General features: G+C 44.8%; 1 protein-coding gene across 7 annotated transcripts; it reads left to right on the forward strand.

Moving 5' to 3' along the window:
- Window positions 1–1,427: 1,427 nt before the first annotated feature.
- Window positions 1,428–11,106, forward strand: LOC125535844 (DDT domain-containing protein PTM-like). 7 transcript variants are annotated; one of them, XR_007294826.1, is made up of 11 exons: window positions 1,428–2,633; window positions 2,725–3,336; window positions 4,023–5,076; window positions 5,172–5,454; window positions 5,535–5,659; window positions 5,732–6,321; window positions 7,086–7,114; window positions 7,405–8,028; window positions 8,443–10,201; window positions 10,402–10,607; window positions 10,700–11,106. XR_007294826.1 is itself a non-coding variant. In XM_048698913.1 (9 exons), exons 1-9 carry the CDS (start codon window positions 1,708–1,710, stop codon window positions 9,723–9,725), a joined length of 5,526 nt encoding a protein of 1,841 aa, XP_048554870.1. In that variant the 5' UTR covers window positions 1,428–1,707; the 3' UTR covers window positions 9,726–10,287. The 7 variants fall into 7 exon arrangements, 1 of the variants encoding a protein (XP_048554870.1); XR_007294827.1 differs by having other exon boundaries at window positions 10,408–10,607; XR_007294824.1 differs by having other exon boundaries at window positions 10,436–10,607.
- The last annotated feature ends 3,358 nt before the right edge of the window (window positions 11,107–14,464 follow it).

Consider the following 14,464-nt stretch of genomic DNA (forward strand, 5'->3'; position numbering starts at 1 on the left):
TAGTCGTGTTACATATATGTCACCGTTTTACGATCATATGGATGTTCGGGTGCCTTGGCCTTGTCATGTCGTCCTTAGTTTTACCTATAGACGATGTTGAAGGTATGTCCTATGAGTTGCATAAGGGCACCAGGAGATCAAAAAAGTATTAGAGAGGCGAGGCTAAGCAATGGCGATTGGGTTGTGGAAGGACCTCTAAAGGTCAAAATAAGTTGTAGAGACATCGAGGCTCCACAAGCCTATGTGTTAGGTTTCAGGTCGATGGGATGGATATTGGTGCCACAAACAAAGAACCTGGCAAGTAGGCAAAAAGTGTTCAATGTGGTTACTCAAGACCCAAGTGTTATTTTTTGCTATTACTAAACTCGAGGGGGGCGACGATGAGCAATTTTTTGTACCATGGCATGAGACATGGGACTGAGAAGGGATCACATGGAGGGGTATGGGCGAGCACTACCCATCAGGTTTGTCCCTCTTACCACCCCGACACGGTGGTAGGCACAAGTTTTGCATCAAAGCATGATGTCTCCCCCCCCTCGCCCCTCCTCTTGAGCCGATGAACATTAGATGCAAAAACTTTGGCTAACTATCATGAATACAATCCAACTCATTGTTTGTTTGTAATCCAAGAATCACACATGAATTTCAGAGAAAAAAGTTCAATCCTGCAAAATCCAAACCTCAGTTAATGAAACGTTCACCCTACAATATCTTCCTAGCCAAAAAGAACATGAAACTGTGGCACCCAACATTTCATTTCAAATCAAACGAAAAAAACTACTTGAATCCCTCCCCTTCCCTACCCCCCTGAATTTCCGAGCATCCCACGTCAAACCGTCCTGACTTTGCAAAAGAATGCACAAAAGCCTGGAAAAAGAATGGGCGAAATTCACAAAAAAATTATACCAGTGACTGGGGACGTGGGACCGGGAAGGGATCACATATAGGGGTTCAAGCAAGCATTGCTCGATGGGTTTGTCTCCGTTAACGTTCCGGCATGGTGGTCGGCACAAGTTTATTAATGGCTTACCACTAACCGTCTTCTTCATCAAGTAGGAGATATTGTTCGCATCAAAGCATGATGTTTCACCCCTCCCCCTCCCCCTCGCCCCTCTTCTTGAACCAACGAACATTAGATGCACAAACTTTATCTAAGTACCATCGGCACCATGTTTCACTTCGATCCAACTCTGTGTTTGTGTTTGCAACGCAAGAATCAGGAATGAATTTCGTAGAAAAAGGTTTGATCCCACCCAAACCTCAGCCACTGAAAGGTTCATCCTACAATGTCTTCCTCAAGCCAAGTAGGAGATGGCACCATGGCACCCAACATTTCATTTCAAATCGAAGGGAGAAGAGTGCTTTTGTTCGGAGCCGGTCTCCATTTCCCTCCCAAAAACGCCCTGCCCGCACGCACCATCGCCGCTGCTCACACACACTGAAAGGCCCCGAGTATGAACGCCAAAACCATAATATAACCACACGCCTGCTTCCCCTCCATCCCCCCCACCTCCTCCCCCGACGCGAACCAGAATTCCTCACGCCCGACCCAAACCCCGCACCGCCGGAGCCCCGAATCCACCCCGCCGATCCGCCCCGAACCCTAGGGATCCGCCCTGATCCGCCGCGGCCCCTCCGCGCCGCAAACCCTAGGGATCCGCGGAGCCTCCGCCGGCGGCGGGGCTCCTCCGCGGCGGCGGCTTCGGCATGGCGGACCTGGTGGGGAGGGCGGTGAGGAAGGCCTTCCCGGGGTTCGGGGTCTTCTCCGGCGTGGTTGAGTCGTACGACGCCGAGGCCGGGTACTTCCGCGTGCTCTACGAGGACGGCGACTCCGAGGAGATCGACGCGGACGAGATGGGCTCCATCCTCGTGGGCGCGCCCATGCCGCCGCAGCCGGAGACTCCCGGGGGTTCCGCCGGGAAGCGGCCTAAGAAGCGGAGGCGGGGGGACGGGGAGTCCCCGCAGGGGAACGTTTCTGTGGTGGCCGAGACCGTAGATGGAGATGGGCTGGCAAACGGGCCTCTGCCTGTGCTTGCAACGCCGGCGAAGGGGGGAGGAGCGGGTGGGGAAAATGGGGAGGCGATGGCGGAGACGGCGGGGAAGAAGCGGAAGATTGGCCCTAGCCCAGTTCGTCGGAGCGCGAGACAAGCGAAGGCGGCGGCATTGGCGGCTGAAATGGAGGCGGCCGCTAATGTAGCTGTTGCTGCAGAGGCTGCCGAGACTTCATCCGCCGAGGATGTGGCTCCGGCTCTGATTGCTGCTACGCCGCAGCAATCTGGGAGGAAGCGTCAGCGTGCAAATGGGAGTGGTCGGTCTCGCGCAGTCGCGAGGGATTTAGAGGATGCTGCGCTGGATAGGCCGCTGCAAAAGCCGAACCTGCCACCTTCGTCACAGGGCCTGGATTTGGAAGGCCTCCCTGTTATGGATGTCTTTCAAGTCTACTCCTGCTTGAGATCATTTAGCAAGCAGCTTTTCCTAAGCCCGTTTGCACTGGAGACATTTGTCGCGGCGCTGCGGTGTAAGCACGTGAACCCCTTGATAGACTGGGTGCATTTTGCTTTGCTCCGCTCTCTGAAGAACCACTTAGAAGATCTGGCCCATGAAGGAGACCCTCCGGCAATACACTGTATTAGGTAAGAGTCTTTGATTCCCTATTTTATACAGGCTTACTAGTTTTAGGTCATGAGAGACTCGTCTTTTAATTATCTACTGCTAATTGCATAGGAATCTTAACTGGGAACTCTTAGACCTAGCAACTTGGCCAATCTATCTTGCCGAATACTTACTGACTCGTGGTTCAGAACTGAGGTATGGTATGAAGCTTACAGATCTAAAGCTGTTAGATACAGAGTACTATTGGCAGCCAGCAACAGTAAAACTCGAGCTGCTGCGCTCACTCTGTGACGATGTTATTGAGATTGAGGCTATACGTTCAGAACTTGGTTCAAGGATGTCTGAGTTAGATGGAAATGATGAGGGCTGTAGAGCTACTGGTTCAAGAAGAAAAAAGAGAGGTTCTTCTGTTGTGGCCCTAGCAGATTCTTCTCAGCCTCCAGAAGGCTCTGACGATATGGATGATGGTAACAGTGACGAATGTTATCTGTGTGGTATGGATGGCAACCTGTTATGCTGCGATGGCTGTCCTTCAGCTTTTCACTCAAAATGTGTGGGGGTGGTGGAGGACCTATTGCCTGAAGGAGAATGGCATTGTCCTGAGTGTTCGATGCAGAAGTACAACGGGTCCAGAAATATGGCAAAGCTTGTCAGAGGAGCAGAGGTTCTGGGAAGTGATCCACATGGACGACTATACTTTGGCACCTGCGGCTATCTTTTGGTGTAAGTCAGTTTAGACTTCCTCCTTTGGTCTTCTTATGTGTATATCTTTCTGAGAGTTCCTTTACTCTGCTGTCATTGTTTAGGCTTCCTAATGACTAGTCAAAGTATTTGTCATAGTTGTATGCTTGAGTACCATTCTGTGTTGATTGTACCATGACATCATCCATCAATTGTTAGACTTTTGTGTCGCAATTACATTCCCACATGCGGTTTATGTTTCACTGTACATCTAGTTCCCATTCCTTTGCACTTCATCTGCTTAATTTGTGCTGTTTATTTCTCCACAAAGATCATCACACTAATTTCTTTTGTTGGCCACAGACCCCCCTGTGCTTTATGTGCCAGTGAGTTCTCATCGTGTCGATGAATATCGCTGTTGCTTGTAGTTTTTTCAGCCGTGCTTTCGTGCTGATATGGGTTCTCATTTTATTCTTTATTATAATAATAGGTCAATTAACTATACAGTTTTGGGGATAAAGCAAGGGAATAACTGCAATACTCTGGTTTTGCAAGATTGAGTTTATTTCATTTTGTAGGCTCCGATCAAGGCTTCGCAGAAAAATGAGATACATATATTGCATAAATGCGATGATTTGTTTTTCTTTAGAAATTGATCCTATATGTTTGCACTCCAGTTAAATGGTTGAATTTTGCACTAATAAATAAATGACCTTATGAACTTGCAGGGTTGATTCATGTGATGTAGACTCTCCATGTCATTATTATGGCCAGATGGATCTTCATTCCCTTATTACAGTGTTAACTCCATGTCATCCGTCTTACAATCCGATCCTAAATGTGATCTCTTTGTTTCGGGGTATTGCAACTGAAACATCTAATATTAACGGGCGATATGAGAACAGCAAGGAATGTAGTACCTCGGACCATGAAACAGACCGCAGGCAGTCATCACTGAAACAATCTAGTGAGCATGAACAGCAGTGTACCATAGAAAAGCATGGCTCTCAACAATTGGATACCGGGAAAATTTGCACCTCAAATTCAGATCAGGATGCCTCACACCAGAGTTATACCCTGAGACGTGCGACAATTTCTCAAAACGGCAATGAAACTACTGCTAATGAGAAGCCCAATCAAACTTCACAACCTAATGCATCTGGTGCCAACAAGGATAGCTGCAATTCTAAGCAAGATGATGTTGGCTTGCATGTTAATGGTTTGTCTGCAGAGAACCAGAAAGATGCATCACCTAAAAAAGAAGCAAGTAACTGCTGTCTAAGTTCTGGGAATGCTATGTATATAAACTACTACAGTTTCGGTCAAATAGCAGCATCGGCTGCTGAAGAGTTAAAGCACAAGCTTTCAGAGAATGAGGAAGGAAAGAAGCATGGCCCGGATGCAGTTTCTTTTCGGCTAAAAACAATATGTAAGAAATATGTTAATGTTTTTGCACTGACTGATCAAAAGTTATCTGTGGAGCTCCTAAAGGAAAAATGTGGCTGGTGCAACTCCTGCCAAATCAGTGGTGGTAGTGATTGCATTTTCAGATTTACTGACGTTAAGTGTATGGAGAGTCCTAAGCCATGTGCTGTTGGTCCTTTGTCAGAAAAGAACAAGGAAAGTCATATTGTCCTTGCTACACATAGCATGTTGTCAATTGAAAAACGCCTGAATGGTTTGCTGTCTGGTCCATGGCAAAATCCACAATATAGCATGTATTGGCGTAAGGCAGTTCTTATGGCTTCAGATGTATCATCACTGAAGCAGCCTCTTCTCATGGTATAACTTTTTGAATGCTTTGTCCTTATTAAAGGCTTTATTATTTAATCTGCATGTACCAAACTCTCACATGATTATCTCCCAATACTCTGCAGTTAGAGTCCAGTCTGCGACGTGTTGCCTTCTCAGGAGAATGGCAAAAACCAGCAGACTCTGTTGAAGTTGTTGGGTCTGCAGCCCATATCTTGGTCCGTACATCTAATAAGTCTGCAGGTTATGCAATTGCTAGAAAGCCAGGGAGGAAGCCACTTGCTATTGAGCTCAAAGTCGACCTCCGTGATGTTGGTGTTTATTGGTGGAGGGGCGGAACATTGTCCCGTCAAGTGTTTCACTGGAAGAGGTTGCCTCAGTCATTGGCCTGCAAATCTGCTCGGCAAGGTTGTATCTCCAATCTTCTGTCAGTTTCCAGATACACTATTTTCCGATGTATTAAACCTTTGTGACCTTGTATGTCTCAGCGGGACGCAAGAAAATTCCCACCATAGTGTATCCCGATGGTTCACAATTTGCCAGGAGGTCCAAATACATAGCTTGGCGAGCTGCTGTGGAAATGGCACAAAATGTGTCCCAGCTCATTTTGCAGGTAATATATTCTCTTTCTTTTGGGAAGTATCAATAAAATTGGGCCACTGAATTGTTCTTTATGTACCTTCAGATTAAAGAGCTTGAATTGAATATCAAGTGGCCTGAGATATTGAGCACTCTCTCTTCTGCAATTGCAACAAAGGAAACCCAGAAAATAGCAAGGTTTTTCAAGAAAGTTATAATTCGCAGAAAACGTATAGAAGCAACGAATGTGGAATATCTACTTGATTTTGGAAAGAGGGAGAATATTCCTCCTGTTGTTGCTAAACATGGAGTAAAATTTGAGGAGCCCTCTAGCGAGAGGAACAGGTACTGGTTGAGTGAAAGTCATGTCCCGTTGAGTCTTTTGAGGGCATATGAAGCCAAAGCAATAAATCGCTCACTTAAAAAGAAAGACAGCGAGGACAGCTCACCTAAAAAGAAGAAAGACACCAATGACCGCTCACGTAGAAAGAAGAAAGACACCGATGATCTTTCTAAGATGAGCGACTTCAGTCCCGAAAAGCCAAAAAGATCAAGATCAGTGTTTGATGACCTCCTGGAGAAAGCACAAAAACTGGAGGAAGCACAAAAACTAGAGGAAGCACAAAACCTCCTAGAGAAAGCACAAAAACTTCCCAGCAGGCTTTGCGGTCAGTGTTTCAAAACAGTAACTGCCAGGTATGTAATTAAGCCAAATGTTCATTTATTCATTTAAGTAAAGCAAGCAAGTCATTAAAATTTCATTGCAAAAGTGTCAGTTCTTTTTTCTTATCCACACTTATGTATTATAGTATGGATTTTGCCATGGTTCTTGTTCTTTGCATGTCTTGCTGATTAGGTATGCTGAGTCAGTTACACTTGCCTAACTATTCATCCCTACCTTTTGGATATAATTGTTCAGATAGTACTGTATTGTGTTTATCTGGCAATATCTAAAGAAAGTACTCCCTCCATAAAGGAATATGAGCGTTTAGATCACTACTTTAGTGATCTAAACGCTCTTATATTTCTTTACAGAGGAAGTAAGAAATTTCTTGCATGACTGGGTTTTGCTATGCCTGTTATTAGTATTTGATTTCTGAAGTCTAGGTGATTATCTCCCTCCCTCCCTGAGTGTGTACCAACTTTTGCGGTATGTACAACCATTGCCAATCTAGCCGATGTTGATATTCCTGTACAAGCTACACAGTTGAAATTGCTGATTATATTTAGCAAATACTTTGGCAAAAGTTATTGGTATAGGAATCAGCTTTTAGCATTTTGACTTCTCCTGCAAGGTCATATACTTTGCTTGAAAAAAAAATTGAACTGAAACTGGAAGTACATTTCAGTAGCTTCTGCAGCTTGTTCTCAGTGTTGCCAATATATTCTCTGTTTTGTTGAATGGTACATTTTTTTTGGCTAGTTATTTGACTCTCTCCCTCTTTTTGTCTTCTGAACAGGGAAGCTGTGAACTGCAAATATTGTGAAGGTATTTACAAATTGCAAATATGCAGATTTTTTTTTCTTGTTACATATGTATCATTATAGTCCTTAAGACTGTCGAAGAAAATATATAGCCCTTATTTTGTTGTGTGTGTATGGGATATGCGTTTTATTTTTTGCGGGGCCTTATGTATGTCATATGATGAAAAAAAAGTTCAATTGTTAGGAATTTTTTAGGTGATCCATCATCAAGTATTAAGTTTGGCCTTTTACTTCTAATATTGATGCTTGGAGTTATACTGGGACTCAGCTGCAATATTCTCTTGTTCTATGCAGCACTTTTCCATAGAAAACATTTCAACGTTCCTAGAGGTGCTGTGGATACCGTCTATGTTTGCAACAAGTGCCTAGCTGAAAAGGTCGAGCCGGTGGTGTCTCCACAGAAAAAGGCAGCATCAAAGAAGAGCTCTCCGAAAAAGAAGCAGAAGAAGCAACTACGAAAGAGTTTAAGGAGAAGAAAACAGATAGTTATCAACCTCAAGAAGAAAACCAGACAGAAGAATGGCAAGCCTGGCCGGCCTAGAAAGAATCCATTGAGTGTGTCAAAGAATAAATCACAAAAGATGTCTGACAGTCAACCATCAAATGAAGCCAAGAATGAACCGGTGAAACGCATATCAAAAAGGTTATATGATAAGTACATGAAAGGCAACTCAGATAAATCCGAGCATACAGCAAGCTGTCGTAAGAAGAAGAGGACAGCTTCGCATTACTCGTACTGGTTAGATGGTCTTCGATGGACACAGAACACAGCTGATGAACAGGCAACAAATTTTAGGAAAGCAAGAATTGTTTTTCCATCTGAAGATGTTAAGATTTCAGAAACCAGTCCAGTATGCTGTCTTTGTAAGAAATGCTACAGTGGAGATGCTATTTATATTGCTTGTGAGAATTGTGAAGGTAAGATATGTTTACTTTGATGGTAATGTTAAGAAAATGGTTTACTTCATGCTATGTATCTCCGTGATCTTCAAACAAACTTATAATTGTTCACTTTGACAATTGCATTGGCCAAAAACTCTTCATTATCATTCATTTTAGCCCTGGCCCTTACAAGTGAGCAACAGTTGACCCTTCAATATTTGTCGTGATCCTCCTAGAACAGTAATTATTACTTTCTTTTCCCATGGATTATGTCCTAAGCTATGTGACATATATCCTTTCCTAAGCTAACATTACTTTTGTCTCAGCAAGACAAACAATTGTTTTTGGAATTTGGCTGTGTATTTCATTCACTTCAATTGCTCCTCATACCATGGGAAGCTGTCATAGTTTAAATGATGCATTTCTGATTGCGCTTATTCTTCCCTGCAGATTGGTTCCATGGGGATATATATTCTATTACCATAGAAAATGCCAATAATCTCATAGGCTTCAAGTGTCATGCATGCCGTCTGAGAGCTGTTCCTGTTTGTCCATATGCACAAGCTAATGCAATTCTTAAGGATCAATCAGACAGGGAAGACACCATTGATAGGTCTATAGAGGACAAGCACAGCAATTGTCCGAAAGATCTGTTCACTTCCAATGATCTGAAAGAGCTTCACACTCATAACATTGGGGAGCTCCAGAGTCATAGCATTGAGGAACAGGTTCCTGATAGTATTTGTTTGGAAGTGCTAGAAGATTATAATGATCTGAAAGAGTCAGACAGTCATAGCACTGAGAGAGAGCCAGTCAGTAATAACACTGAGAAAGAGCCAGGTAGTCATAGCACTGAGAAAGAGCTTGATGATTGTAATGGGTTAAAGGAGCTGGAGAGCCATAACAATATGGAAGAACTTGACAGTCACAGCACTGAGAAAGAGCTTGATGATTGTGATGGGTTAAAGGAGCCGGAGAGCCATAACAATATGGAAGAGCTTGACAGTCATAGTACTGAGAAAGAGCTTGATGATTGTAATGGGTTGAAGGAGCCGGAGAGCCATAACAACATGGAAGAGCTTGACAGTCATATCACTGAGAGGAGTCCTCATGATCATAATAATCTGAATGAGCTTGACAATCACTGGGGTGAGAAAAAGCTTGATGATTGTAACTGTCTGAGTGAACTTGGCAATCATAACAATGTGATAGATCTCAATGAGAACAGTCCAGAAGAGCTTGGTTGTACTGAAGATAGCAAATTTTCTGCAGGAGAAACACAATGTCTGAAAGAGCTGGACAAACTGAAAGATCTCGACAATCTTAACAGTAAAAAAGAGCTTGGTAATCACAACCATCTGGACAAGCTTGATCGCCATAGCAGTCTAAAGGAGCTTGAAAATCATAGTAGTGTGGAAGAGCTTGATAGTCATGACTACCCAAAAGAGCTTGATGATCAGAACCGTCTGAATGATCTTGGTAATCATAAAAATCTAAAAGAGCTTCATAGTGCTCAAAATGGCCAAGTTACTGCAGTAACACATACAGATGGTTTAATAGATGAGCAGTTTAACACTAGAATATCTAACAAAGAAGCCATGATCATGACATCCGAAAGTGATTTGGTGAAGGAATCTATTGCTTTACAATCCAACGGTAGTTCCGTGGATAATATTGTTCCTGCTGAACTGGAGATGGATATTCAGGTTCCCCTGAGCTTATTGACTTTGTAGGATATATGTCAAAAGAGCAGTGCATTCCAGCATGACTTTCCGTGAGCTTGTACTGTTCAGTCTTGCTGCTGCTTTGGTAGAGAATTCCTTCTGATTAGCTTGGGTTGTTGAGCTACCTGACAGCTTAGTTTTGTGCTATAGGATATTACATTGGTGATGCAACCCAGTAATAATAATCTACAAAAAGGAAAAATATATGTTTGTGGATTCATCGTATTTTGGCCATTTCCTTAGGGAAATATGCTGACCTGACAAGCGCAGCATTGGAGCTATTGACTATGCCACCACAAGTGTTTATTATGGTTAACATTCTTGGCTGAGCTGACATAGGAAATATCTGGGCCCCATTTCCTTCCCATGCTTTCTGGTCAGAACTTGTGATTCATGTTGCACTATGAGGTTATGTGTTGATTGGGATGTCTTTGAGTACAAGTGGCTGGTTTTTGGTTGTGCTGCACTTACTCATGATGCACAAGGTGGGCTCCAATTTTGTTTACGTATCTAATTTGTTTGTGTTGAATGTAAACATGTTTCATGCTGAAAAGAAATTAACATTTAACAATTTTCCTTTCCTGCTGTGATGATATAGTGATACACAGAACTAGATCCCATGTTTTTTTTTTGGTCTAGCAAAGGTTCACACTAAGCTCCTGTGCTGGGTCTATCATGTTCTTAGCAACAGGCCAAAAGTGATGAAAATACTGCTGCAGGAATATCGTAGTGCTAGTTTTACATGTATGGTTTTTGTTACCATTATGGGCTCATTAAGGCCAAAGAATGAGTTACGAGTACCATATCATGTTGAAGCAGTGGGAGCTCGTGTTGTTCCTCTGACGATTCAGTGGTTAACATTTATCCATATCATATCAAATCATCAAGCTGGTAAATCCACGGCATGTTCTTCCTATAGCAGATTGTTTCTCCAGCTGGCACTCACCTATGTATCTGATCTAGTTCATTCTCCTTGTGAACAGGATGGAGACATAGACGAACCACTTGCTACCGCTGTCGAGCACGAGGCCTTCCCATTCTCCAGACCTCCCTAGTGCACCCATAGATGGTGCACCAGACTGACCAGTCGACCTGACGTTCCATTTTAAGTGTTCCCCAGTGCTTCTAACAGCGTTCCAATGCAAGCGCAACCCGGCCATGCCGCGGAGCAATTCATGTCAACATCCTTGATCTTATTTTGTATACATAGGGTTCCTTTAGGTTTTATTAGGGGAGATGCTCATGCAGTGTGACTGTCAGATTCAGAAGGGTAGTAGAACGCTGCTGTTACGGTGCTTGCTGGTTCAGTTCTGGTTTAGCGAGGCTGCCAGCATTCCTAGATGTAAAAATCTAGTTGTCAGATCAAGTTTCAGTGCCTTGCCGCAGTGAATTGCTGCACTCTGGGTGGTTTTGGGTGAGGCGCTGTGTTTTTCCTCTGCCCAGCAGCTATTTGGGGAGCGGTGGTGTCCCGTCTGTGTTCCTTCCAACTCCTGAGTTCAGAACGAAAGGAATGGCCGGCAGAGGTGCCTCATCATCATGGTGCTGGTGGTGGTGACGGCGGTGCTGGTCTGCAATGGTTTCGCTGACTTTGAACTGCCGCGACCGTCGGGGTGTTCAGTGCACGGTGATGACTTGCTGCGTCAAAGTAAAAAAACTCGTCGGTTGGCTGGTGACGACGGTGACGGTTTTAGCAGGCGTCGCTGTGTGAAGCTTACTGCTTCCTCTACAAAATGAGCCAGCAGAGCTCTCATGCATCCTTGCTTCGCCAAAACTTTTGCTGAGAACTGTCGTTGGTGTCTTGCCGTCGGAGCGTGGGCTCATCATCATCATCATCACCGGAGGTGCCTGCGGTGCACCGATCTCTGACAAACGCCGGCGGTTGCACCGGTCTCATCCTCACCTGAAAACATCTCCTCTGGATCACCCACCGTGCGCACTGCGCAGGCAGCCTTTGGGCTATGTTTTCTGATGGTGCATGTGCAGGGTAGAATCGCCAACCTCTTTCGAACCACTCCCCGGCCGGCCGGTTGCCATGAGTGACACGCATTCCGTCGCAGATTGATTGATTGAGTATAGTATCTAACCTGGCGTCACCTTCGACCATCAATCATAGTCCCGTCCGGCCGGTCGGCACCCTCATTCGCCACCCCTCGTCGCCGGTCTCCATCCATCCCAAAAGACGAAAGCGACGCGCACGACGGTCGACAGCCACCCAATCGAACGTACCGCGTACGTACCTACGTACTTCATGACAAACAAAGTACTCCTCCAGCAAAGCAGCCATGCTTCTGCCACTTCACTCCATATCACGGCCCCGTTTCCCCGTCGGCCCGGCCCGAACCCATCCAACCGCACTGCTCCTGCACTGTAGGGTAACCTCGATGATACGATGAATTATGAGAGCAACGAACGGCTGTGGAATTATTAAGCCAGCCGGTGGTTGGCACCACACCGTCACATGGTGGCATGGCAGCAGCTAGCAGTGCCTGGAAGGCTGGACGGGCAGCAGTGATGGCGCGCTCACATGACTCCTGTGATCGCCCGGAGCCGCGTCCTGCGCGTACGGAACCAATCAGTGCAAAACGTGATGACTTTGTTTCCCGTTCACTGCCCGCACAACGTACCGTCAGGTACCAGACGTACGCTTGAACGAAGGGGGTAAATCATGCCCCACTCCACACATCCTGTATGGGACCGCCATTTAAGGCCTCTTTAAACGCATAATCCAAATGTTATGTTCTTCCATTTCAATCTTACACGATTTTATCCTTTTATCGCGCCACATAAAAAAACAAAGGATTCTTTTTAAGAGTTTCAAAATCTTACCAAAATGCTTGGAATCGAAGAGCCTTCGGTTATGGTAAGACTCAAGCGACTGTAAACTAGTGAGATCGCACGCGATTTTGTGGACTGTGCGATTCATCCGTTCATGCTCATCGAGCGTGAAACGATGGCAATGCAGATGCAAGGACTCACCGTGTGGGGATTGGTGTTCCGGGCGCCTGAGATGATGACCTAGGTGGCGGCACGACTCATGGAGTTTGGGTGAGGGTGGAGCGGTAAGATGCAATGTGATAGTGGTGTCCGCCACGGTTTAACATTTTGGCAAACAATTATTTTTCGAACCTGACCAAAGCATATTGAATTCAGAAATTTTAAAAGTTACTTTTTTGGAATTTGATCCATATCAATATTCACTTATTTCTAATGGATTTTGATCAATAGGGAATTTGTTTTCAAATTGTTTTCAATCTCGCCCAAATGGCACCCACCAAAATTACTGAAATTCTTTCAACTTCTGTTGAGATTTAAAACGTTGGTGACGGTTGTAGGTGGGGACGATAGCACTAATTTGGTAAGAGTGAGGGTGACTCAAGGTTGAAGAAGTGGGAGGATCCATGAAACTGAGATCCAATGATGTTCTCCTAAGAGTAAAATACAACACAAGTCCTGAAACTACCCGAAGGGGGTCAAGTTAGTTCTAATTCTATGAAAATGCATACCTAGGTCATAAAAGTTTGCTAAGTGTGTCACCACGGTCCTATCTGTGCTACATAAACTTTTACTTGCACAAGTGGCAATTTGACTACTGCCATGTGGCAATTTTTTTTGCACAACCCCCCCCCCCCGAAAAGGACATCTCTTCTAATTTTGTGGCCCTCCTTCGTGCACACATTATCTCCCTTGCGTTCCTCTCGACCCTGAAGGCCACAATCCACCTCGGAGCCTGAACTCGTGAAAATGATGAGCTCTTGCGGCATGCGCTAGAACCACTTTGGCACGTCTTCCTTTGCCGCCCAGGAAGGATCCGTTTGTGCTGGGAGGAAGTGGGGACGATGGAGCCGTCCAGACTTCCATGTCGGGGTGGAAGGAGGAGGAGTGAGGCAGGGCCTGCCTGCTACTTGTTTCCACTATCGCCCTCCTGCGCGCGCTTCCTCCACCACGCCCTTCAGGAAGGCAACTTCCACCTCATGGGGAGGGGTTCGATGCCATCGCATGGGAGAGTGAGACCAGCAATGACTCATATGTGGAATGGAAGTGAGTGGATCATGCGAAAGAATCTTGGGAATGGGATGAATGGCTTGGTCAGATTGACGACATCCACACAGGTTTTTGTGCAAACAAGAGGGCAAAAAATTTAGAAGGGAGGACTTTTTGGAGGGTTTTGTGCAAAAGGTCACCACATGGCAATAGTCAACCTACCACCCGTGAAAGTCAAGGCCGATGTAGCGCAAATAGGACTAACTTGACACCCCTCGAATAGTTTTAGGACTTGTCGTGTATTTTAATCTTCTCCTAATTTAGAACCCTCGGATGTTAGTTGAAAGTGCTAGTTATCAACTAGAGGGGGGGGGGTGAATAGGTGATTTTTATGAATGTATTTGAGACAGGAAATATCTTCGAAGATGCAGAAGTGAAATACTCCCTCCGTCTCAAAATAAGTGTCTCAACTTTATACTAACTTTAGGACAAGGTTGTACTAAACTTGAGACATTTTGGGATGGGGGGACTAATAACTAAACATAATACAACGGAAGATAAACTACACTAGTCATGTATGAATGTCAATGAACAATTGAAGTGATGCACGAAGCCAAATAACAGCTAGGCAGAACAGAGTAGATAAGGAAGATAGTGTGAAGACAAAGATGTAATCAGAGGGGATGTCTTCACACAATGTCTTCAAACAGAACACGCATGCAAAGGCTTCACGAAACTAAACAATAAGTTAAGGAGTGAAGGGATAG

The sequence above is a fragment of the Triticum urartu genome, chromosome 2 (assembly GCF_003073215.2).
Source record: "Triticum urartu cultivar G1812 chromosome 2, Tu2.1, whole genome shotgun sequence".
NCBI classification, from domain to species: Eukaryota; Viridiplantae; Streptophyta; class Magnoliopsida; order Poales; family Poaceae; genus Triticum; species Triticum urartu.

Bases quoted from the DNA above. Each gene is read 5' to 3' on its own strand.
- LOC125535844 (XM_048698913.1), top strand. From the start codon at position 1,708: ATGGCGGACCTGGTGGGGAGGGCGGTGAGGAAGGCCTTCCCGGGGTTC. The intron at 5,077-5,171 runs GTATAACTTTTT...AATACTCTGCAG, and splicing joins TGAAGCAGCCTCTTCTCATG to TTAGAGTCCAGTCTGCGACG. The intron at 7,115-7,404 runs GTATTTACAAAT...TGTTCTATGCAG, and splicing joins GAACTGCAAATATTGTGAAG to CACTTTTCCATAGAAAACAT.